We start from the raw sequence: 26,394 nt of genomic DNA, 5'->3' as shown, positions 1-26,394 counted from the left end.
ATAATGCTTATTTATTTATTCTTTTATATAAATTTAGCACTTAACTTTAATGCCAATTTAATGAACATGTACCATTAATCATTTAAAAATTGAAACTTCTTTATTCCTTTTTTATATGATAGAACATACAATGTCAGAAATACAAGGAAATGTCAGAATATTTAATTTAACAATTCTAACCAATATATTTTATTTTGATAAAAATCTCAGGTTCTCATTTCTTAATTTCAAAATAAAATAAAAAAATTCTCAATAGTCTTTCATGTTCCTAACAAGACATTTAAAAAAAATCATGAATTTAATGAAATATTATCCTAATTCTTTACAATATATTCCCGCTGGTATGGTGTGGAAGTTTGGAGCGGTGGTGCCAACTCAGGTGTCATCCTCGTCATCTAGCCGCGGTTCAAAATTACGAGGTCCGTCCCAAAATAGCTCAAGTGTTGCTTTAAAGCGGGATATTAATGCAACTAAACTAAACCTAATTTTACAATATATTTGTATTTATCTTAATATTTTCAATTTTTAGGGACCTCCCGGAGAACCTGGAGCTCCCGGCACTCCTGGGCCAGTTGTAAGTGGATGAATTTTTTTACCGTGAATTTAAACATTTCGCTGTTGCTCATTATCTCATGTCGCTTTGTTATTTATTTGCAGGGTCCTATGGGAAAAGATGGACTTCCTGGACCAAAGGTAAAAATCAGTATTAAGGAAAAATTATAATGCATTTATATATATATATATATATATATATATATTTCCTCCCTTCGCTTTAATGATGCAGAGTATTTTTTTTAGTTGTAAAAACAATTCAAATGCTATAAGAGAGGTTTATACATAAAATGTATAACATGAAACCTAAAGAAAATGAGTGTAAGGTGTGCCCAAATGAAAAGGCGATTTTAATTATATGTAAAGTAATTTTATTAATAATATTATAACGACAGTTTATGCAAAATAGCACAACTATAAATAATCAAGACTGACATTGAAACTCAGCCCCCAGTGCGTAAAAAGGAGACGGTTGGCTTCAGAAATAGGCTATAGAAAATCTGCTAAAGATGTATCTCTGATGAATTCAAATATTTGGACACCCACTGTACACAAAACTAATTCACATTGTCATAAATTCTGTAAATAAACTATACAAACTTTGCAATAACAAGCCTTTTGTAGATAATGTGATGCACAGTTCCTTTGATTATAGATAGTTCAGCGGCAATTTCTGGTGTTGTGATTCGATGATTCTGCCGTATGAACTCCTCCACAAACCAAATGGGTCTCGGTGACTTGGTTGCAAGGTCTCCGCTTCGAAACCGCCGGGATTCATTTTCGAGACCCGCTTCCACCGAAGAACTGTCGTGTCAGCCGGCCTGGTGCACGCTAAATCCGTCGGGGGCTGAACGTCCTCCTAATAATGTGGTATGAAAGTTGGGATAGGGGAGGATCAACTCATTTGTCGTCCTCTTCATCTGACCGTGGTTCAAAATGACGAGGATCGTCCGAAAATAGCTCTAGTGTTGCTTTATAACAGGACGTTAATATAACTAAAGAAAAATCCACAATCCAGTCACAAAATTCGGCTGCCTAAGGCATGGCAAATCCTTGATGTTTACGCTTTTGCCCCATAGTGTTGAACTACCGGAATAAGGTACACTGTACCAGACATTGTTCTCTGTGTACAACTTCCAACTTTAGATAAATTTGTGAAGCATGCTACCCTGCTGCACTCTTTGTGCTGATCTGGAGAAACACATCATGCAACGAATAACGAAAGCAACTCTCCAAAAATAAGGATATTGATGTGAAGTTATTAACTGCACATGTGCAAGTGGGATTATCTCCTCGTTACCTATCGATTAACATATTAACTCTCTGAAATTTGATACAACGTCGCTACAGCTGAAGTTTCCTTTTCATTCGGCACATCTGATATATTTCTGTATGTAATTAATACTTAAATAACATTGTAACCACGCCAAGTGACATTGTAACCATTTCCGTAAGTGACATTGTAACCACTGAAAAATGAATGTACAATTTCTCTTCAGTCAATGAATTTTTGACTGTGAAGATATGAATTCCATGCTCCTCACTCAGATTTCTTACAAAATTATTTTTTTCGAGTCGATAATTTTTTTAGATAAAACTATAATTGTATGTAACAATTTCTTACACAGTTTCTTAACTCCACTTTTAACTTGTTTTCTTCAAAATCCGCAGAGGTAATTTAAATATAGAGTTGTTAATTTAAAAGTTAAATTAGGAATATATAAGGTGTTCCACAAGGTATGCATTGTCTACTATTTACATATTCGGATAGAACACATCAAGACGAGTGTTTTGATGTATAGCGTGTGAGATCCTTGAATATAGCGTCATAGTCTCATTGAGGTGTGAAGCTTCAAGAAATGAGAAGAAAAAAAAAGTAAAAATCTATGTTTATTGAGAACATAGATTTTTACTTTTTTATTGAAACAGATTTTTGAAATGTCGGCCCTTTGAACAAAAATCATGGCGAAGTCTGGAATCGAAGTTCGCAACTGCTTTCTGCAAAAACTCTCTTCCAATTTCCTTGCCCTCGGTTTCAATTGCTGCTCTCAAGTCGTACAGTGATGAGGGTTGTGTGAGATACACTGTGTCTTTCAGACTTCCCCATAAAAAAAATCGAATGGATTCGGGGATAAGATGGCCAGTCTATGCCATTGGCCAGTCTATGTTCTTCATACAATTAGACTATGACGCTATATTCGGTGACCTCACATGTTATACATCAGAATACTCGTCTTGACGTGTTCTATCCGAATCTGACTTTATGGGATAGCCTGTATACTTTATGGGATACAGGCTCCCCTGCATACTTTATGGGATAGCCTGTAGTAGCGTCCTATATATTTATTTACTAAAATTTCAGTAATAGGAGCTAATGGAAAAGTTTCTCCTTTTCTCTGAAGTGTGATGCTTCCCTCTATTTTCGCTTATTACTTTCTGCTTGCAGGGTGATAAAGGCGACCGAGGCTTCATGGGGTCTCCTGGTCTTCCTGGGCGGCACGGAGACCAGGGTCCCCCGGGACTCCCCGGCCAGCCAGGTCTGAGGGGCGCTAAAGTGAGATGGGTTTCTTTCTTCATTTGTCTTCGTTTCTTGCTTCGTGTATTCCTTCCCCTCCTTTTTTCCCCGTCTCATTTTATGTCATTTGTGAACATTCCTAATGTTCTGTCCGTCTGTCTTGATTTTGTAAGGATTTTCGTCCGTTCGTAGTTTATTTGGGAATGCAATTTTAGTTCATATATCAATGTGTGTCCTTTTTTTATTTTTCATTGTCTATTTTTGTCGTTGATCTTAAGTTTCACTTTTGTAATCTTTTTTATTCCTTGTATTTTCTGGTGTATGTGGATGTGATTTGATTTTATTCCTTTTTTTTACGTGAATTGTTTAGAATAGATTTGAAATTGGGTTGTTTTTCATTCTAGGCTTGATTTAATTATCTTTATCTTTTGATTTTGTTTTGCAATTTACATCTCCTTGTGTTTGTTTATGTGTTTTATAAATACGGAGACTTTTATTTAATCATTTGCGGGTTTTGATGTGCATAAAGAAGAGAAAAAAGATAATGTCAGGGAGCAGAAGCTTTGGTTGTTGTTGTTCTTTTAAATCTAAAGATTCCTTTTGGTTGTCTGGCAGTCTGAAGTTCTGATCTGTAAAAATAAAACCGAAGATATTACAACTTTTAAATAGATAATAGATTCAATGATCATCTGCTTATAAATAACATAATGTTGAAATGAAAATTCAACTGAATTTGGCATTTGCATTTTGGGTTAAAGGCTCCTGCCATCCACTGAACTACTTTGCGACCTAAACTTATCATCTACAAGCATGTGCAAATGTTTAATAAGTTATTTCGACTCTAAATGAACTACGTTTCAGAAAATATGTTGCAATTATATTGGCCTGATATTATATAGATATGTAGCAATATACCACCATAATGTGATTCACTCCTTCCAGCCTAAATAAGGAAATATATTAAAAATTAAAAAATGCCATTAGTGTAACTTACAACATTATATGTATCAATATTCTGCGTTAAAAACGGAGAAGTAACAAATTTGTACAAGTTTGGCAATGGATAAATCTCGACAGTAGAGTATTCCGACTCAGAAAAATGGATCACTTTGTTCCAATCAAAACTTATGAATAAATGATCATCATCCCATTAAGATTAATCCTACTTTGGACCATAAATCGTAGAGATAAATTCATACGCTTATATCTACAACGTGTATAAATTGGGATAGATATTTTTCAGTTATGATCAAAGGATTGCAATACAATGTGAAATTGACTTCAGTCTTTAATCCACAGAGTTACGAAATGAGTGATCAGGTCAGATCAAAATGGCGGTTGCATACAATCTTCAGCTATGGATTAGATGAATTTTTTTCAACCAACCAGACAATGAACAATGAATCATAAAAATAAAATGGCTTAATTCTATTAATATTTTCGCCAATTGATATCTAAATATGAATTTTTTACAGAATTTTATAATGGAAAAAAAAATTGGAAATCATAGTAAATGTTATAATGTGGTGGAATGAAGATCGCTATGATCCGTACAGTGGAAGCAACAGGACGTATGTTTTCGGGAACATTTCTTTAATGATCACATTTCACACAAAACACGAAGACAAAACAAGACAATCACGCGCGCACACCTTACCAGAGCGGCATTTCATCTCATTATAATTACAATGGCAATGCACTATGGGATGCATACCTAATCAGGCATCGCCATCTATGATCCAAAAGAGAAGATAAAGTATGCAACTGCTACAATAATTTGAACGAAGTTTTTTTTATATTGAAAATTATTGGCACCCCAATGGGAAAATTATAACTTTTTTTTTTTCGATAACGGCATGGCATGACAAATTTCTTTTGTTGATGTCTATGAAAATAAGGAGAAATCTGGTGTGAAGGAGGGCTTGGATCTCAAAACAATGACTTTAAAAATAATTTCAACATATTGTGCTAAGCCGACAACGAATTGAATTGGATTGGGGAAGAGGGCTTTAAAACGAATTTGCTTCTGTGATCTCATGTTTTCCATATGAAGGATTGACCATTTCAGTAAAAAGCGCCACCGAAAAATGTTATACGACTGTAAACGTAAGTTCCATTAGCAATTTTCAATGAAGAAAAATGAATTATTACACTCTGTATTACACTTTGTCCTTCATACCACGTAGAATAACGCTACTATTCTGTTTTCATATGGGAACGCTTCCTAAAGTACCGCCATGCATATTCATTGTAATTGCTGATTTTACAAATATGATTCCAAATGTCATATGATGTTTAGAGTTTCCTTAGCTCATCTTTAATTGAAAATTTCTTTGACTCATTGTGCTTTTGTTCCCCTTTTCTTCTGACTCCTCAAGAAAAACTGACACAAATTTTAAAAAGTGAAGATATTCTTAAAATATTTACTGGATATTCTTAAAGAAAAAAACAGATTTCGGCTGGTTTCACTGAAAATTCTTCTCAGAAGAAGTCAGATTTTTATATGAGGCTTTAGCAAGACAGAGAAAATGAACTTTAGAATCAATTCTTTATGATGAGCCCGTAATACGTCGACTTGGCTAGACCAACTGAGATTCCCATTGGGAGGAAGGGGAAGCATATTTTGTTGTTTTTCTCATTGCATACTCACGCAAGGAAAATTTGTCATTGTTGATGACTTTAAAATCAAATTATTCCTGGAAACAGTCATTCATCTTGCAGCACTGATCTTTCAGATAAATTTGAAATCTTTCTATATAAATGAGCACATCCTATTATTACTGAAATTTATGTTTAAAATTAAATTAGATTTAAAAATGAATAGTTAAATTTTAAAAATACAGAAATGCAGAATATTTAGACTATAAAACTGTGGGATGTTTTATGTATTTTTTTCTTTTTTCTTTATATCTTTCCTTCCTTCAGCTGCAACTTCGATACAATTTAAAACACTTTTTAAAAATGAAATGAACTCTTTTTATGGTTGAATATATTATGCCAGAATTTGCTAGCGGTAAATAAACATCAACCAAAACTTCTGCTCTAATTTATAAAAATACATTAGCTATTTCGCCTTAAAATTTTTATTGAGTAAAATTAAATATATATATTTTTTAAAAAGCTGTGAATATTGCTACATAACCTCTGTGTATTAAAATAAACTTTTTAAGAAAAACATAGTAGCAAAAATGTGTTGCTAACAATTTTATGTATTTATCTAAGTATAAGAGATTTAATCTCTTTATTATTACAAAATCCATGTCCTTTACATGTCTTTATTTTGCATATATTCCTTAGCGTTATAGTTTTCTTGTTTATTTGTTTAATACTTCTCAGATTTACCAGTCTTTTGTTCATTTTTAGCTCTAAGTGCGTCGTTAAAAAATTTCAAAGAATAAGCTATTCTTTATAGTTTTTTTTTCTTTTATGATTTCCGTTGTTTGTTAACAAGATTAAATATCTTCTTGACTCTCTTCTCCTTTTTTTTTTAAATCAAACTTTTTTTTTCCATTTCATTTGGATTTCGATCAATGAATAAAAGCATTCGGTACTGTGTTTTCATTGTATTTTGGTGTTTTAGGGAAATGTTGGAAAGAATGGAACGGACGGCAAACCAGGTCCACCTGTAAGTGTTTCTTAATCCTTTTACTGTTTCTTACTTTTCGTTTTCCTTTCAGTTTTGGTTTTCCTTCTGCAATTTACTTTTTCCATTAATTTTCCTTTCAGTTGTTTCTATAACTGTCTTTGTGCTTCTAAAATAATTATATTCGTATTTGTTTTTTATGATTTTTTTTCGGAGCTTGATTTTGATTATGTTTGTTTTGGGTTGTGTGATACTTTTTTCATTTATCTTTTTTATGAAATTCATTTTTAATTTGTTTTTCTATGTTTATTTTTATTTATAAAATCTTTAATACTTTGTAAATAATTTTGAGTTATACTTTTGGTTTAGAGAATAAATTCTCTTTTAAAAATGTGCTTTGCTTATGGATGCAAATTAATTAATTTATTGTATTACTAGAAAATACGCATTGTTATTTTCATATTTTATAAAAAAAAATTTTCATGCAGTTGGAATGCAAATTTTTATCAAAATAGTTTCGACTTTTAATTCCAATGTAAATAATACTAAATAAAAACAAGAAGTTTTCATAACAATTATTTTCTGCTTATAAGTTATTTATTTTTCTATGTTTATTTTTATTTATAAAATCTTTAATACTTTGTACATCTTACATCTTTGTACATCTTAATTACAAATTTCATAGAACGTTTATCGAATTTTTTTTTCCAATTCACTACTAAGTGTCACCACTTGTATGAAATCAAAATTTAATTGAATTAATCAATTGGCTGATAAATGAGCTCTGCTAGTGTTAAAATAATTTAATTTATCGAAAAACAAAACGAAAGGTAAGGCAAATGAACTAATTAAAAAAGTTCATTAATCAAAACTGTATTAATTTTTATTATTTCAAAACTTTATTAATCAGGAGATGAAGGAAAATCTATCTTAGATTTCTATCTTTACATATAGGAAACGAGCCAAATGAAAGAAAAGTGTGTGAAAACTTAGAGAACTAATGAACGTAAACTGATTTTTCAATCGATGAAAATTCGTTATCTCTGTTTTGCGTTGCTCGTGTTCTGTTATAACTTGCATCAATTTAATAAGTCCACGAAGTTAAAAAGTACCTTTTTATTTTCTCATATACGAATTACGGAAGAAATTTTGTAATCGACAGAAAATTCGAACGCGAGAATTTGACGAATCTCCACGTTTCAGACTTCAGTGATTAAAATTGACATAATGCCAAAAATCCATCCATATTGTGCAAGTAAAATTTAGAATAATACTTTTGTTTTGTTATATTATTTTAATTGGTACACTATAGTAATATTAGTAGTAATAAATAATATTATTGCAATTAGTCTTAGCCTTTTTTCAAGAGAAATCGAAAAAACATTATTTCAATATGTATTTAATAAGAGGAAAGCCAACGACTCGTTCCGCAACCAGAAACTCTAAACTTATTTTTAATATCCTATGAAGTCTTATGAGTCCTAGATATATCATCAACGGTCATCTATTAGCTACATCTTCATTCCGATAGAAACTGCGAAATAAAATGTTGAGAGCCTTCCAATTCAATAAGAGGACAGATTTTCGTTACCGGCTTGGTAACTCGCGCCACTTAAAAATGCAGCTAAATAATCAATAGGCTCTATCATTATTGTGCGGGCATCATTTTCAAAAGATACGTTTGTCTTCTTTGACTTGTAATATGCAATAATCATACTTTTGCATATTATAAGTCAAAGAATTGCATTTTTTGTGATAAGATATAGTTCATGAAAGATGAGTTACACGACTAAATTAATCTTATTAATATTATTCTCCGGCAATCCTATTAATAGTCAACGATATATATAGTCATGCCGACCCATTTTGATGAAATGTAACATATCAAAAAGAAAAAAAGAGACTATTTTAAAATTTGATGAACATCTGATTGATTAACTATATTTGCTAAGTAGCAAATTAAATGGAATGAAAACTGGTGAAATTTATTCATTGTTGAGGGTGGAAGCTGCGTTAGGGGTAGAGGAGACAGGTGACCATTGATGGCGTATGTAAGGTCATGAGCTTTCATATGGAATAAAAACTGTCGAAATCGATAGAGTGGTGCTGACTTTTTGATTTTGCTAATTCTTTTAAATATAAAGATTTTGGGTGATCTACGAAAGCAAGTAGTAAATGTATGAGGTTTGCTGAATTTTAGGGCACAGTGGCCATAAACCTCTTGTCATACTGGGCCAAACATTCATTCATTATTAATCATACTGAAATAAAATGTTTTAAATTTTCGAGGGGAGAAAAATTCACAAATTAAATTATGCCTAACAACTAATATTCAAAAAAAAAAGCAGACGAATTTACATGAGAGTGATCTCTTAAAACGTCTTGTGAATTGACATCAATTGCGCCAAAGCCGTCTTGTCGATAAAATTTAAAATTCTTACCTTCACATAGAATATGTTTAATAGTTCAAGTGCAATAGCATCTGTTAAAAAATGGATGTTGAATAAGAATGCTAAAGGTATATTTGTTTCAAATATGCATCATTTACACGAACGCATCATACTTTCTTATTAAAAGCGAGTTTTTAAAACCTTTGACAAATGGCTGAATTTGGATTCACTTCTTGCTAAATTCACTCTCCCACATTGGCTAATATATTTTGCTGTGCAATATACTGACTTGTAAAATTCTCCTAACTTTTGCGTATTTGCGTCTACGGTTATCTTTGCGTATTGGGTCGTCTTGCCAGCGTTACTCCAGTAAAATTTAATAACGAAATAAAATAGAAGAATATGAAAATTTGCAGAAATCTAAATAATCCCGAAGAAAGTGATGAAAAAAGAGGTAGATCCTTCCATATTGAAATGTGAATTGGCATATCATCTACAAATCTTTTTGTAAACATTTTCTGATAACTTGGGATAAGAATATAAATAATTTTTTTCTTTAGTCATTCTTATTTTTTACTTTGTTACATATTTGAATCCATAAAAATGAGCGTGGTAGTGTCTATGTAAACTCATTTTGAGGACTTAATCTGTATTCTCTTTTTTCCTAAAGTAAAGAACATGATCAGGGAAGAAGTTTATTATTAAGAAAACGAAAGCTACAAAAACCGAAATATAAATATCTGCTTGTATCTTGCATATTCAACATATTTTACTGCTTGTGACGATAGACAAAAAGATGTGAGTTCGCGATAACTGGGACGTGTTCTTTAGTAAATTGTTTATTTGCGGTAGGCCTTCAAAAGAGTTTTGCACTCAGCAATTTTTCATGACAGAGTCTCCATGCTACCACTAAAGAATACGCATCATTGAAGTGGCTTTTTTTTAACACTGGCCAGTTGGATACGTTTAACAAACTCCATTAGGTTTAGACCAAAACTAATCAGTGACGAAATATTTTAAGTCAAAGAAAATTATTTCAAATAATACGAATTCCTAAAATGACTACATTTTTCTATACCATCAATAAAAATGAAATATCTTCCACGTAATAAAGTTATTTCATTTCTTTCTCGAGATAATATTAAAGTTATTAGCAATAATATTGATAATAACACTAATTAAGAATGCTCAGTTACAAATTGAGTTTACTTTTTATAATAATGTTTAATTATCAATTTTCAAATAAATGAGAGGCCACGTCCTTTTTTGTGAAATTATAATTAGGTCATCTAATTCAAACGGCCATAGTAACAGAATTTTTAAGTCCAAATCAATATTCAAACTTGAAAAAAAAAAGAATTTTCTGTTCTTGCAAAACATAAAAATATTCAATCTTATATTGAATGTTATAAATATTCCATCTGGCAAATCCAAAACAAAGCGCGATCCAAAATAATAATGAGACGTGCATTGAAATTTGTTTTGTTGACTACGTCTAAAATAATTACGATCTCCAGTTTTTCTGAAATTCTCTCTTAAACAAACATTTCTTGAACGGATCAATACCTGAAGTCTGCTTAGATCATTTCAATTCGAGTGGAAAGTTCAATTTCTAACCATTTCAGTTCAAGCCGAGTTGTCAGAGTAAATTTGAGTCTGCAGACTCCTTTCATTAGAAATGTCTTAAAACATTTCGTGAAGCTCTTTGTTCACAGGAATGTCAGCTTTCAAGTTATGTGATTCAATTTTCCTCCAAGGTTGCTCCATTATTTGTGTAAGAGAAAGATCTGATTCTGAAAAGGCACCGGTTATTGATTTTTTAATGATATTTTCTATTTAACTACAAAAATACAGTGGCAGCTAACTATTTCAAAGTTTTTAATTCGAATTCGTTGGCAGTTCGAATTTTTCTCTAAGTGAATTTCCTATCATTATCATTTAAAATATCGTCTGTGATTTGAACTGTTTATTAAAGCTTTCAGTTAATAATAAAGGAAAACGGTGCGTGTGCGTGTGTGTTTACGTGTGTGTATAGGTGAAATTTAGCCCGGTCTTTTTAAAATATTTTATTAGCAAAATTTTCAAAAATACTTTTTTTTAATTTAAATCTTTTTTATGTTTTCATCATATTTTCGATTGCATATTCATTGAAATCTAAAGAACAGAGATTCTGCTAATAATATGCGCATAATACGTGAGGAATAAGAAAGTGAAATGTCATTAATGCAAAAGATAAGTAGAACAGAATTAGAAAGATAGATTACTTCTCCAATTAAGATTTTAATAAGATTAAGATGACTTTATTAAAAAAAGTCTACTCACGCAATAAATAGAAAAGGTATAAGGCCATTAAAATAACACGGTTTTAACCCTCTAAGTGAGTAATTTTTAAAAATCACTATTTAGATGCGATGTTTGCAAATAAGTTCAAATATTTTTCAAGCAAAGTGAACTGATACTATATGTTAAACGATAATAATATGATATAATAAAAATCTGCAATCGTAAAAATAAATACTCTAAACTGCGAAAAATGTGAGATGCATTAGAAAAGGAACTGATTGCCAACCAGCAGGATACGCAGCTGGAAAGTTAATGTTTGCGACAATTTGATACTTCAATATAGCTTCTGACTATATCATGAAGTGATGTGTAAGAGATTTAAATGAAATTATATAAATAAGGCCAATATTAACCGCCAGCTACTCTCCAAAGGCAGTTAGTTAAAAATAAATCTTGATTGCCAGTTCAAAAGTTCTCATTTTCTTCAGCTGTACTCAATTTAACCTTTCTGTCAAGTTTTCTTAATTTAAGTTTGAGAATAAAACAATTTTTTATTGAGGTTCAAATATCAGCCTAAAAATTATGTCGGTTCCTCTGTTTATTGATGTGCCTTCTATTGCTATGATTCATTGAAGAGATGTAACTAAATAATAAAATATCAACGAAGACGAAATTAATTAAATATCTTTTTTTCTTGATTAAGGTAATAGTTTCTGATTTGAAGAAAATGGAGAATATTATGAAACTGTAGTCGTTATGATTAAATTTTCAGTTTTAGAAAATATTATATTTTAATGAATTTTTGCTAATCTATATGCTTCAGTGATCAGAGAAGGATTCGGGCATTTTAAGACTTTCTTTCCTTTTGTATATCAGATAAAATGGAGTATCCAAATGACAATGTAAGTTTTTAAAGTTGTGCTTTATGATTTTTTTAAATTTTAACAAAAAATGCGTAAATCTTTTAAAAATTAATTAAATAAGTTTAAAAAGTGAAGAATAAAAATTTTTTACCTTGTTTTCAATTAAAAACAATTATTTGAAGTATATAAATTGCCTTACCTTTTTTTTTTTTTTTTTTGCTTTTGGTTGTTAAATATGTATCGAGTACATAGCGTTCTTAATTATTAAATTATTCGAAAGTAATTACAGAAAGCTAAAAATCGCAATGTTACAAACAAAAAATTACACAATACATAATTTACTCTAATTCGTCTAAACTTTCTTTGACGTCTAAACTTTCTAAATCCAAACTTAAAAGCTATTTCATTTTTGCTCATTTAGTTTATTACTATAGCATAAAACAAGTAATATATATATATATATATAATTTAAGTCAATTCCTACTTAGGTCAACAAAAAAAATTATTTTAGTTACTTTTTATTAAATAATTACTATTAATATAAATATGTATATACATATGACAGAATTACAATATTAAGTGGCAAAATAGAGCTTGGCGACATGACGATGGGTTTGGCGACTTTGGCAACCAAACAGAAATTACTGGACAAATTTAATTCATTAATTAATATTTTTAAAAAACTGTATTAATATCAAGTGTTATCCACTACAAGTTTAAAATAATGTATTTGATCTTGAGTGGATGAATAAAAAGTATTTTTGAACAAGATGTATATATAGAGAGTGTGAGCTAATAGTAGGGATTGAATTAACAATTTTTGCAGTTATTTATGTTAATAATAATATAAATATATTTTTTGTTCTACAAAAAATTCACGAGATTGGAAAAATCTTGAATAACCACACAAATTATTTCTGAAATAATCTAGAATTCATTTTTATGATCCATTTTTTTTTTCTCGAGAATGCAACCAAGTAAAGAATAATAGAATATTTTATCACTGCAGATCCATTAAAAGGGCTCGGTTTAAAAAACTTTTTTAAATTTTTAAAATTTGAAATCTTGATTTCAGTTTTTCCCTTCTAGGGTGAAAAGGGCGAAAAAGGAGAAAGAGGACTGACAACGACGCTGGACGGAAACGCATTTCCAACCGGATTCATCGAAGGTCCACCCGGGCCTCCTGGACCACCTGGGCCGGCAGGACCGCCAGGAAGAAAGGTAAAGGCGTTACGCTCTTATTCTGCTGCAGTTTCGTTGCAGAAAGATCATTTTAGCTCAATCCGAAATGTATGTATAATTCATGTGAAAGGAGCAAGTATCTCTAATGGAATCCATTCTCAATATGTCGCAAATACATGACGAGACACGTCATCTAACGACAAGTTACGTAGCGTTATGCTGCTAGGTCCAATATTTTTTTCCTTCAAGCACAGGATCATCGGATTCCAAAATTAAATGGACGACACTCTCCAATTTCTGTTGCCGCTTTGTGATATTTACATTAAGCGAGGTATTAACCTGCCTGAGAAAATAATCGGTACAACCTGCAGTAACTTTTTCTTGTTTATATTCGATGAAACTTGCCTGTGAAGGGTTTTCCCCTTATTTTACGGAAGTCTTGAATTGAGGGAACTGTAGTGTGTGACGCATGATTCTATGTCCAGTCATAATATTGAGTTCCTTCTTGATCTTCGTCGTAGGAAATCGTAAGAATATCGTAGGAAAGTGAAAAATAATTCCCTTAATTTACTCGTTATAATGGAATTTCTGTTACGTTTTCCTCGAATGTGTGTTCATTCGAGGTAACTATTTACTCTGTTCGCTGTTTAGGAACAACCTTATGTTGTTATAAAGGATAAAAGAACAGGACACAGAACATTTAGAAATTCCAAATATGCAATTCCATATCAATGTGTATCAAAAATATTGTGAAATTCATTAAAAATATGAATAAATACAAGATATTACTTCATTGGAAAGTCTGTATTTAGTATCAGATACTTTTCAATTTAAAAAGTATCTTGCATAAGAACAAATATAGCATGTTTATCAAAAATCTTCAGTTTATTTATCAATAGTATTCATTCTTAGGTGTCATTTCGCTTATTTACAGCATTTCCGTTTAAATTATCAATTATGTTACTACATAAGAGTTACATTTGCATTATTCAGTTATAATAGCTTATTATTGAAATCATTTTAGAAAGGAAGCAAGCATTGAGGAAGAAAATACATTTCGAAATATTTAGGCAGTTGACCTCATGGTTATCAGTAAATAGCATTCCAGAGATAAGTAGGCTTAGAGCATAACTCTCGATGATACGATGCTAATAATAGTTTCTTTTCCCTCCTAAACACTTGTGTAATTGCTTTCTCATTTTAGCAGGAAAAAAAATGACGATAAATTCTTGCTTATCGGTCTTAGTTGGATTTCGGCAATTCGGAATAAGAGATCTCGCTGGATAATTGAATTGCATTTACTTCTCTGTTTCCGAGGGCCGTTGGTGACAGTTATATTATTCACACCAAATCGTCAACTAAAAAAAAATAGTAAAGAAATCGCCAATAGTGTGACGATTTTTTTACGGCCCTCGGAAACGGAAAAGTACAATTATATTCCGAGGACCGTTAGCGGCAATTAAATTATTTTCGCCAAATCGCCAATAAAAAAAATTGCCAACAGTTTGGCGATTTTTTTACGGACCTCGGAAACGGAAAAGTGTCATTATATTCCAAGGGCCGTTGGCGACAGTTAAATACTTTTTGCCAAATGACCAACAACAACAGAAAAAGAATCGTAAAAAATCGCCAACAGTTTGGCGATTTTTTTATTACCCTCGGAAACGGTAAAGTACCGAATTGCATATTTCTAGAATTAACCTCTTCATGTTTTGTAATACCATCTACCGAAATTGCAATGTAAAATACTCTTTTGATATATTTGTGATAATAAAGAAATATACTAGAACAAGAAATAGAAATAGAACAAGTTTTAAAATTTAAGCGATCTCTTTTTAAACCAAAACAATATTCATCATTTCATCTCTGTGAAAATCGAAATAAAAATTAATAATAAAATGGCATTTCACATCACATGAATAAACTGTATTTGAGAAATGAATTAGGCATGTCACGGAGGTTTCAAAATCTTTTTCAGGGATTCCATCCTGTGCTGCCAACAGACAGAGGCATTCTATTGGTTTTGTGTTTAAAACAGTAATGCATTTACATATGTAAAAATTACTTCGAATTTCATGTAGATATTTCAGATATATGTTGTTGATTTTTTTATTTATTTACAGAAAATTAAGTTGAAAAATAAGGTGTGTTTTTTTAATGTTGAGTAAATTTTATCCTTAACACACGTAAGGGATATGCAAGAAGCAAGTATGCCATGGGTTCGGTTTATTAAGAAGCATCTATTATTCTTGTGCATCTGTATTATAATATGTGCAATAGTCTTGAATGTTGCGTGCGTTGTGGTTATTTTGTGGAATAATTCTTTTTAACTGCCTCATTTGTGGTTTTGTGTCAAATAGATCAGATTGCCGAGAATAAAGCATATTTCAAACTATTTTCTTCCAAAACAATTCAAATAAAGTATTTTAATATATTTTTTTTACTTCCAATAGTTAGGCACAGTTTATACGTAGAAAGGAGATAAAAACTACAAAAAAAAAAAAAAATTGATCGACCTTGAAAAGTCATCCAGTTCGCTCTTATATTTTCGCCATGTTGCGTCAAACAGCAATAAAATGAATCTTTAAATACGGATCTCACATATTACAAAGCGGATGGAAAAGTTGTTCCTATACACTGAAACGAGGGAGATGCTCTGTCATGTAGCAATGACTCTTTTAAGAGGCGAACTATTGGCCACAGTTTATTGATGTGTGATTGAGCGTGTGACAATGATGAGAACTGTAATGTCTCATCACTTTGAGTAAAATTTGTTCTGCATTTATGTTTTATTTTAACTCTCGATTTGTTTCGTGTATATCTTTAGACAGTCATTACCTATAGCAAGACCTCTAGATTAAATAAATCTTCAGCCCCTTCGAGCTGAAAAATCGACCCGTTCATCGCGGTGTCCAGAGATCCACTGAAATGTTATTCTCTTCATAGGCAAAAAAATTTGCCTTTCACTGCAAAAATTCTTGAAATGGGAAGATTTCTCCCAAATATAAGGAATTATTTAGAATCATTGTCTTGGATGGCAGATTGGAAAACTGAGAGCAAAATACTGAATCAAACTTATCATTTAAATGAAATCGGCGATATTGGACGATTCGAATGTCCTCCGCTTTCCTTTTGGAGGCTCCTCTGAATTTTCCTGCACGACCTTAAAAGGAGAAGAGACTCGTCCTATTTTCTGAAGTCACAGATAATCAACCCACTGGAAATCGCCTCTTTTCTGGGAACAAGGGTATGTAACAGGGCTAAAGATAAAATGAATGACTTTGAAATCGAAAAACCGTAAAGAGACGAAAACTGCATGCTTGTTGTCTCCAAAACACAATATCTTAATGTATCTGAGGCCTTCTTAACATTCTCTGTACAATATTTAAAGTTATTTCCATATGAAATGAATCTAAGAGATTGAATAAATTTCCTGGATCTTGTCTGTTACTTCATTATCTTGTCTGAAATATTTAATCATCTTAATATAATTGCATTGAATATTTAAATTTCTCATTTCTAGTTCTCATCAGCTTGTCACGCCGATTTCTCTTGTATGATGGCTTAAATGGATTTGTTTTTCATCGGTAATAATATAATGTCAATAAACATTAATTAAAACCCTCACTGATGTTCCTTAGTGTTTGATTTTGTAAATTTCTTTAGACTTGATCGGTAGGTTAAGTCTAAAATAGGGCTAAAAGTAAGAGATCTTAGAGGTAAAATAAAGATTTTGTACTATTTAATACAAGCACATCACATCTCTATATGTGAATGTTTTAAAATAGCGTTGCTGCTTGGATTAAAGAAATTTAATTTGCAGTAAAAAAAATTACAAATCCAAATGAGAGAAGAAGTACATTTGCACAATTCAAAATTCTATCGCAATAGCACTTATAATAACTATTTTATTGTACGAAAAGTTTCTGGAAATCTCTAGATGTATCCAGAGCCACGCTTTTACAAACCTCGAGATCTCATATTTCCCAAGCAAATATTCCAGATTGAGTCGCCAAATCTCCAAAAAGCGTGTCAAGTTGTTAAAAATGTCACCAAATCAAAATCAAGTCAATAATAGAGATTTGATTTTGATTTGGAATCTTTGAAATGATAACTGATATTATTTCGTGACTGAAAATTTGGTTTGCTGTTTAAAGTTTCTCCCATGTGGCTAAATTTTTTAAAAAGAAACTAGTGTAGTATTTTTATGCTTGAAGTGTCAACTAAAAGATTTACTTAGAGTCAAATGACAGCGATCTTTTCCAAATTTACAGTCATATCAATTTCCAGTGTACAATCAAGATAAGTGCTTTATTTAGTCTGTTTTTATAACAAATTTTACATCACACTTTGGTATCCGACTTAATGGACCCCAAATGGACGGATAATTATCTAAATCATCACATCCCAACTTCATACTTTCAAAATCGAATTTATACCACCGCAGACAGCACAGAGGCTATTTTTATTTTAATATTTTTGATTGATACCATTCTTAAGAAATTTCTCCTTCGAACTCTCGTTTATTTATTGAGTATATCTTTGCGCTTATGAAAGTATGCCGTACGAAGATATCTACATATATTTCTCGATATTTAGTCTAGTCTGAATATTAAATAATCAAAATAAAGTAGTCGTAACGGTACAGAGCAACGTACTGCAACGGTACAACGCAATTCTGGGAGGTCCCCAGGCCTCGAGATTTTTTTCACTTAATTTTTGATGCAATTTAATTTTGTATTTTCATTGAATCTACAAAAGCAGTACTTAGGGCTATTAAATTCAAATATTGGCAAAATTTTCGATATTATTCTAACAACATGTTTAATTCATTAACCTTTATAAGATTATGACTGTGCTTTATAATTTGAATTTAATATTATATTATAATATTAAATAATTTAATAATATATAATTATAATTTAATATAATTATAATTTATTATATCATAATAATTATAATTTAATATTTTATATTAAATCATATAATTAAATACTATTTAAATTATGTTTAAATGTTTTGTCTTTTTTTATTATTATTCGGTATAAATCAAATTTTTTTTTTTAATTTTACGTTATTTTTTTTATACGCATTATATTGAAACTCATTTAAAAGTGATCTGTAATCTAATGTTGAGTGACTCCAGTTTGACAAATTTGCTATATAAAATTGCTCACATAGAAATTTGATTAAAATCAAAACCAGTTGTTATGAAAATAACTGGGTTTAGAAGATAAGAAGAGGAAAAGAGTGATTCGAGACTCCCCTTGAATGGTGGCCGCCGAACCTACAGTTCATGCATGTGAACTTTGAGTTGCGAAAACATTGACAGATTGGCTCCATCAAATTTTTCAATACTAATGAGCAAAAATAGGTTTTAAAGCTATCTTGATGAAGGAAACTGGGGCGTCTCGACGATGAAAACTGCTGAAATTTTAGTTGTAAATGAAGGGGCTTTTTTCGCCAATAAAATTTAATTCGTCATGGAAAATTTAGAACATATAGGATAGATGATTTATTTTAACTATAAAAAACTATTAACTATTTAACTAGTTTTTATAACATCTAAAAACGATATTTGTTTTTTTAATGGCAAATAGAATGTGTATTGTGATGCGAGTTTTCAAGCTTATAACTACAAATCGATTCACTCAAGAAAAAAAAACTTATTTTAATTTAAGTATGCTAATAATAATTAAAAAAAATACTGAATATCATATAACTTGAAAAACTAAAAAAAACATATGACATTTTGAGTGATAAATAGCCTCTAAATATTAATACTACTGAGAAGAAAAAATAAATATATATTTAACCGATGCATAGTATTTGTAAATGTTGTTATATAAAATTCCATACGATTGTAATGAATGGAAGGCGTTCTGTGCGTACTGGAATTCGAAAGAAACGTGTTTCGAGAAAAAGGCAAAAAAACTAATCTCTATTTTTCCTTCATAGGAGTTCCTGTTAGATTCATTGCTAAAAGATCCTTTATAAACTTTCGACTTTTAAACCTATATAAATTCTATGTTTCTGTAATCAGCGAAATGCTCCTTATTTTATTAGACTAAAATTAAAAAATCAATTTTTTGAAGGTATAAATGTTCCCAGTTCCCTTGAAACGTTTAATGAGATTTTTAAAATAATTTTGTTTATTAAATATTCTTTTCAATCATTAATTAATTTCTCACTTTTTTCCACTCATTTTTGTTCATGATTAAGTGCAGCGCCAAACGTTATTATTATTATTTCCTTAAAAGGGGTAAAGAAAGCGAAAAGTGGTGGCATTCCCAAATGTCAACCGCCATTGATCATCATGAAAAACATGACCTATTTAATTCCTAGTATAGCTTTAAATAATTTCATATTTAAAAATAACCTTTTTGGTTATGTTAAATATTATTATAGTATATTATTAATAAATTTTATAATACACTTAATAATTGTAGTGAATTATTAATTAATTTTATTATGTAAAATATCATATGGTGTTTATTATTAATAAAGTGTATTTCCTTCGCTCTTTCTGAATGCGAAGCTCAATGAACTGTGTGAAGAGTTGTTTCGTTTTGCAGGGTGACGCCGGAAACGCCGGTCCCCCCGGCGAGCACGGAGAGAAGGGGGACATGGGGGAGCGTGGACGCAGAGGAAAGAGGGTACGGTATACACAATGCCTGCACGGCGTTAGCTTTCACGATGCTTCATCCCGCGTCCGTTGCTTCGCTCTCTTTCCATGTGCTCGCGCGTCTATTTACGGAATTCGGAAATGGGACTTTCGCTGCTTCGTAGAGACCTTTTCTCTCTCATTTCTATCTTCTCAAAAGAATCGGATCATTTCGGTTTGCATGGATAATCGAGTGATTTTCATCTCAATTGCTGGTTTGGAATTTCAATTTTGCTGAAAGTTTGCTTCATTGAGTCTACAAAAAAAATTCCATTTTAATTCACATTGCTAAAATGAATAAGATTTTGATTTCATTTAAGAAGTTCTGAAAAATTTTGATGATGCAAAACTTAAAACATAATCCAAATTTTATAGAACTGATTTATAATTTCCAAGCGAATTTCACTTTTTAAAAATTAAAATCTGTGGGTGAATCGATCAGTCATTTTTGGAAAATGCTCATTCTATAGTGTATTGGGAGTATGCTCCAAATAAATATGATTTTTTTTAGCAAAAAAGAAATTTCAAAATGAATACACGGGAATGTCTCTATAGGAGAGATAAATTTGAAGTTAATAAATATATATTTTTAAAGCATTAAAATTTATTTTTAAGAGCATTTTCAAATGAAATATACTCACAGACTTTTGAAAATCAGTTTTTTAAGAACCAGAAACCTTTTTAAACCGTTTTTCCCATAATTTTTAATAAAAAAAATTATATAGTAATCTGTATTCTTAATATAAGTAGTATTAAGAATAAAATTATTATAGTAATCTAATAATTGAAAATTTACCCATAATTTATAAATTTAATATGCAAATTTTGTTTTTAAATCGTAAAAAAAGTATCATTACTCAATTGCGATTTTCATTTTGTGGTAATAGATAACTAAACTCTGATTTAACTAGCAAAATTTGACTGCATGAATTAAAAAAAAAGAAAAAAGAAAACCCAGTTTTTATATTGTGATTCGATAACGTGCTCGCACATTAAACCGGTAGTTTATTCGAAAATCACTCATTTGCTTTCGTCTCAACAAGAAATGAATGAAACTTTCTATCTCTCTTTTCTGCGATAGATTAGATAGCTCTTTATCTGCTGGATTTGGTGCTGTGCAAATCGACAAAAGCTGTCGTTCAAATATCACCCGTCTATTTCATGACTGTCAATAAATAAGAATTAATGAAATAAAATAAGTAGGAGAAAATAAGTATATAAATACTTTTGAATGTGATTGATTGTTTTGTTTATTTATTTGTGGTTCGATAGCGAAAAAATTGGATTTTTAGCGAAAATGAACTAGTTTTAATTTTATGGTTTATTATCACTGGTTGAAATTTAGCTTTCGAAAGAAGTTTCCTTACAGTTTTTAAAAAATTATTTATTCCATTTTCTCAAGAAAGAGGAAAAAAAACCGATATCCTATACTATACACTCCCAAGTATCCGGTTTCCGTACTATTCAGCCTAGTTTTCTTTATCGTAATGAATTGAGGAAAGCAAGGCATTGCATTGGCAGCATTGCCAAGGTATTGAAAACGGGTGTCTGCTATGATCCTCTTGCGTGTCGTGTGTAAAAATACAAGTTGTGCCTGAAAAAGAGCAGCTTCTGCTCGTTATTTCGTCAGTGTGTAACGGACCTCAGTTGTTTGCCGCTGTTCCTGATTATAACTGCACAGTACGTACAGGATTTGTAAATTGTTCATGGATTTTACTTTATAGTTATTTTTTAAGTATACCACAGTGAAGTGTATAGAATTCATGCTAAAATGTGAACATTTTATATCCTTATCTTACTTTTTCTCTAATAAATGCTTGAAACGTGCAGTGCAGTATCTTAACATACATAAACTACCAGCATAGAGCCTTCTGTATTAATTCCACACTTTACCGGCAACTGCTTCTATGTTTCCCCGGGCCGTGGCTGCGTTCACATTCAGATACAAGGAGGGCTTAGTACTCCATAAGAAGTGAGAAAATGCGTATTACAACAGTGAGTTTGGGTATAAAAATTTTTGTCTTCTGGTGTTGGTGGATAAAGAAACGAAATACCGAAATTCATAGAATACCGGCTTATCCGGCTTTTTCATTATCCGATCTGCCCTTCCGCCACATAAGGCCGGATACAACGGAATGTACTGTATTTAACAAAGCAAACACTTTTTTTTCTTTGCTAAGCTGTTTTTCTTTTTTTTTTTTTTTTTTTTTTTTTAGATCTCAGAATTTGATAACTTATTTTTTAAAAAAACTTTTTTATTCTTCTAAAATTGATTTTTGTTTGTTTGTTTAAAGTAATATAAGTTTATCTACTTTGAATTGTAGTTTCTACAATATGCAAAAATATATTTTCATTGATAGTTTGATCTATTTTCGAAGATTTTTACTGCCATAGATATGCCAAGAGTGCTTTTTGCTTGGGATGGAAATGCATTACTCGTCTTCAAAAACTTATAATAAAACTATTAGCTCTCGAAACTTCACACTCAATCAATAATGCCATTGTTCTTTTCATTTCCATTTAGGAAGTAAAATGACATTTGGGCATCGTTGAAATAAACAATTGAAAGAAAATAGGATTACTTAAATGAAAAGAAGGTCTTCTAATAAATGCAACTACTTCATTCAGTTCATCTATTTAGGTACGACGGAAAAAGGACAAACATATTAACTATCTTTATATTTCAGGATTGAAATAATGCGCACCCTTAAAAGAAGTACCTTTAAGTACCCTTAAAAGAATGCTTCATTTTAAAAGACAGCGCATCCTACATCTTCAGTTTGTGGCATTTTTTTTCTTGTAAATCGTCATATCAGGGCAATGAAGTACTAAATATGTTAATTAAGAAACATTTGCTTGCAAAATAATATCGAAATTGACATTTTAAAAAATAATTTGGATTTTTTTTCTATAAATACAGTTATAGAGTTCTAAATACATAAGGTTAGAATTTTGAATTTCGAAACTCATTACAAATACTGTCCTTTAAATTTAAATATCGATGATGATTGATAGATATATAGGATGATACAGAAATGTCTTCTTTTTTTTTTTTTTTCGAGTGTCTTCAATGAAATTCTTCTTCTGCTTAGGTTATAGAACTGAAGTTAATTTTTGATGACTTTATATTAACCGAAGTCGACAAATTCTCTTAACATGAATAAAAAATGTTACATAAAATTTATCCTAAAAGAAGTAACAAAAGTAAGTAATCGTTGCCCAATTTTCTCGGTGATCTACTTATTATATGAATGCTATTCTTTACAAACAATTTAAACAACAAATCTGAAATGTTTACTTTATTTATCAATAACCGAATGGACAAACCACTTCTGTTCATTACATTCCTTAATTCATTAATGGACGAACACATTTATGTACCTTTAATGGGTAAGAGCTTAATACTGGAAGTTGTAATCCTTTTAGCATTTAATTCGAAAATGGATTTACATCAATTTTCATAAATATATAATAGCTCTTAGCAAAATGTTATTTACTACTCGTTATTTCTCATAAAACCTTAAGTTCGTTTTGCGAGAAATAATGAATGGAGAATAACTTTACTGATTCTAGACTGAAGTTTATATCATTTGTGAGGTTTTGGTAAAACGACGAAAACGTAAAATTTTATGAATTATTTTTTCAACACAGTATTGTTTGAAAATACTTTTTTTAAGAAATCTTAAATAATAAATCTTAGATAAAAAATTGCCAATATTTTTCCAAATTCTAGGTATTTTATTTTAAATAATTAAGTGTCTTCTTTAGTGAATCGACTTTTCTGGCTATTAAATTCTTATAGAAATCAGAAAATGAATAATAAATTTATATAAAACATTTTCGACTACTCATTAAATAATGCTTTAGGGATAAATAGATAGCTACTTTGAAGTTATGTTTAAAGTAGAAAAAAATCCATTGCCGCTTTATTTTGTAAATTAATATTATACAAGAAGTATTACGGTAGAAATCCTAATTTTAAAATGCTATATTTACTAAAAAGGAATTAACTTCAATTTATCAATCACTTCAAAAGATGGAAATCCGCGAATTTAGAAAATGTTCTCTGTGATCATTAATGAAAATGTGAACAATCCCTCCTCGCATTTCTGATTCCTACAATATTTGTGGCACAATGAGTTGTAATTCAATATAAAGCGCGTACCGCTTTAATTTACGTAGTTTGATAATCAAATGCGACCTCAGCAACATCTGATGAGGAGTTTGCGGATTTCGCCTTAATTGTCAGATTGATCATCTTGAGCTACTTTTGAACGCATACAGATTTCGTTGTACGATTTTTTCAATCAAATTTGTATCATGAAGCAAGGATGCTCTTTTTGTTTTCTCATATAGAGAAAGTATTCTTATCGTCAAAAAATTTGAACTCGAGATTTTGACTAATTTCTACGTTTTAGACCTGGGGTGCGAAGAGCATTATGTCTGCTTACAATTTTTATATTATGCCAGTGTATAGCAAAGATAACTCACAAATTCTTTGAGCTAGATTGATGAAATTTTGTATATGGTCTTTGTGTCAAATTTGTAGATTTCTATTACATTTTGCGCAATATCCATTTGCAGCTGTCTATCCAGCTGTTCGAATATTATAAGTTAACACGATAACTACTAAACGTAAAGAACTAGATGGATAAAATTTGGTGTGGAGGTTTAACATCTAAAATATAGATACCTATCAAATTTGGAACCAAATTCGTTAAAGCGTTGATTTTCTGTATTTTTGTACTTCTACAAGTAGTAAATGCAATAATTCAAAAATACAAAATTTTGAACATAAGAAATTTTGGAATATGATTTTGTGACTACAATTGTACTTTTTAATCGAATTTCGGTTTCAGTCGGTTAAGAAATACCGCGTAGGACGCAATGGATACCCAAAATGCATTCCTTGTTTTCATCGCTTGCACAAAATGACCCACTTTAGGAAGCACAAAAAGCACCAGATAATATTAGTATAAGAAAATGTCCCTGTGAAAGTTCCCTCTCATTCATTTTATTGATATTCTGCCTATTGAAAAGACGAGTTCTATATTTACATAAAAATGCGCATTGAAAATTTTTAATCGATTTAAACTTTTTTATATCGATGAAGGGCCACATCTCACTGAAAAAAGTATCAACAATGAATCTTCAGAATATTTTCCTTACAGTTAGTTAGTTATTCGTGAAATTTATATGAAAATTCTCATTCAATTGGAACAGATGTTTGATCAATACGTTAGGACATTATGTTTGTAAAAAATTTTGTGAAAGCACGATAAAGTAAGAAGCAATTTTAAAATGTGTTGCATAGTTTTCGTTTTTTAAATTGCTAGTAATTAGGGGTTGATAATAGAGACAAAATTATATTTCATCGTTCCATAAGCATTGGATTTTGCTAATACTTCTGACTGTTGATTTTTAGGGATAGCATTGTAACTGCCTTACAAATGATCTTATAGCCAAACTCTGCCTTCTGTGCATGTTCTGTCTCTGTCTCTCGCAGCGCATTCTATAATCCTTTTTTTAATAATGCTTTTATTTCTAATATTTCTCACTGTCATTCCGTTTATTATATAAATATTACCGAGTGTTATTATTTTGTTTCAATAAGAATCTGAAATATTTATTTGCAACTAAAGAAATTTTATTTTGTGTTTTTCTGATAGTCTATTCATTTATATTGACTAATATACATGATGAATCAAAATTTCTCATATAAACTGTCAAAAGAATTTTAAAACTCGTTTCATATAATAATGCATATAACAGGATAGAAAAAATATCTTTTTAATCCAACAGTTAAAATGAATCTTTTTTTCGGAATTCAAAATCGGTCACAAAAAGCACTCATTAAACTTTTATTTTCCTCCAAGGAAATCAACACACAAAGTAGTGACCAGGTTGGCTTGACTTCCACGTTGTAAAGAGGAAATCTTTTAATCGATTTTTTACTTACTTTCTGATGTTCTTGTGTATTCTGACTGAAAATATTCCATTTTAATATTTTCAATGGCTAATTTGCAGCTAAGCGATTCATTGAATCGCATTTTTATCATACAATAGCGGTACCATTTGGTAGTTCATATGATAAATACTATTCAATTAAAGATTCTCTAATATAAGGCGTGTTTTAGAAGCACAGTTTTGAAGTTAAAAATACACAATTGTATTTTTCGCCAATTTTAATTTTGATTAAAACCGGTACTTCAATTTACTGTTAGTATAAGTCACACTAACATACATTACAATTACAATTAATATAAATCACACCAATATTAAGGCAAATCTGCCACCTGATTTGATAGCCACTGCAACATGGCCATTTTGAGGCCATTATCATCACTGACCACCAAGTTGCT

The 26,394-nt window shown here is 30.5% G+C and overlaps 1 protein-coding gene across 1 annotated transcript in view; it reads left to right on the top strand.

Annotated features, from left to right (window-relative positions):
- The window catches only part of LOC129971574 (collagen alpha-2(V) chain-like), a 195,380-nt gene that overhangs the window by 112,879 nt on the left and 56,107 nt on the right, over window positions 1-26,394 (top strand). Inside the window, exons 10-14 of the mRNA XM_056085469.1 lie at window positions 530-574; window positions 658-693; window positions 2,999-3,106; window positions 6,648-6,692; window positions 13,276-13,407. Of these exons, the coding sequence (XP_055941444.1) occupies window positions 530-574; window positions 658-693; window positions 2,999-3,106; window positions 6,648-6,692; window positions 13,276-13,407 (366 nt within the window). The remainder of the gene's footprint in view (window positions 1-529; window positions 575-657; window positions 694-2,998; window positions 3,107-6,647; window positions 6,693-13,275; window positions 13,408-26,394) is intronic.

This window comes from Argiope bruennichi, chromosome 6 (genome assembly GCF_947563725.1).
Source record: "Argiope bruennichi chromosome 6, qqArgBrue1.1, whole genome shotgun sequence".
In the NCBI taxonomy this organism is placed as follows: Eukaryota; Metazoa; Arthropoda; class Arachnida; order Araneae; family Araneidae; genus Argiope; species Argiope bruennichi.
Note: the sequence above shows the minus strand (reverse complement) of the source record. Positions and strands in the feature narration are given on the sequence as shown.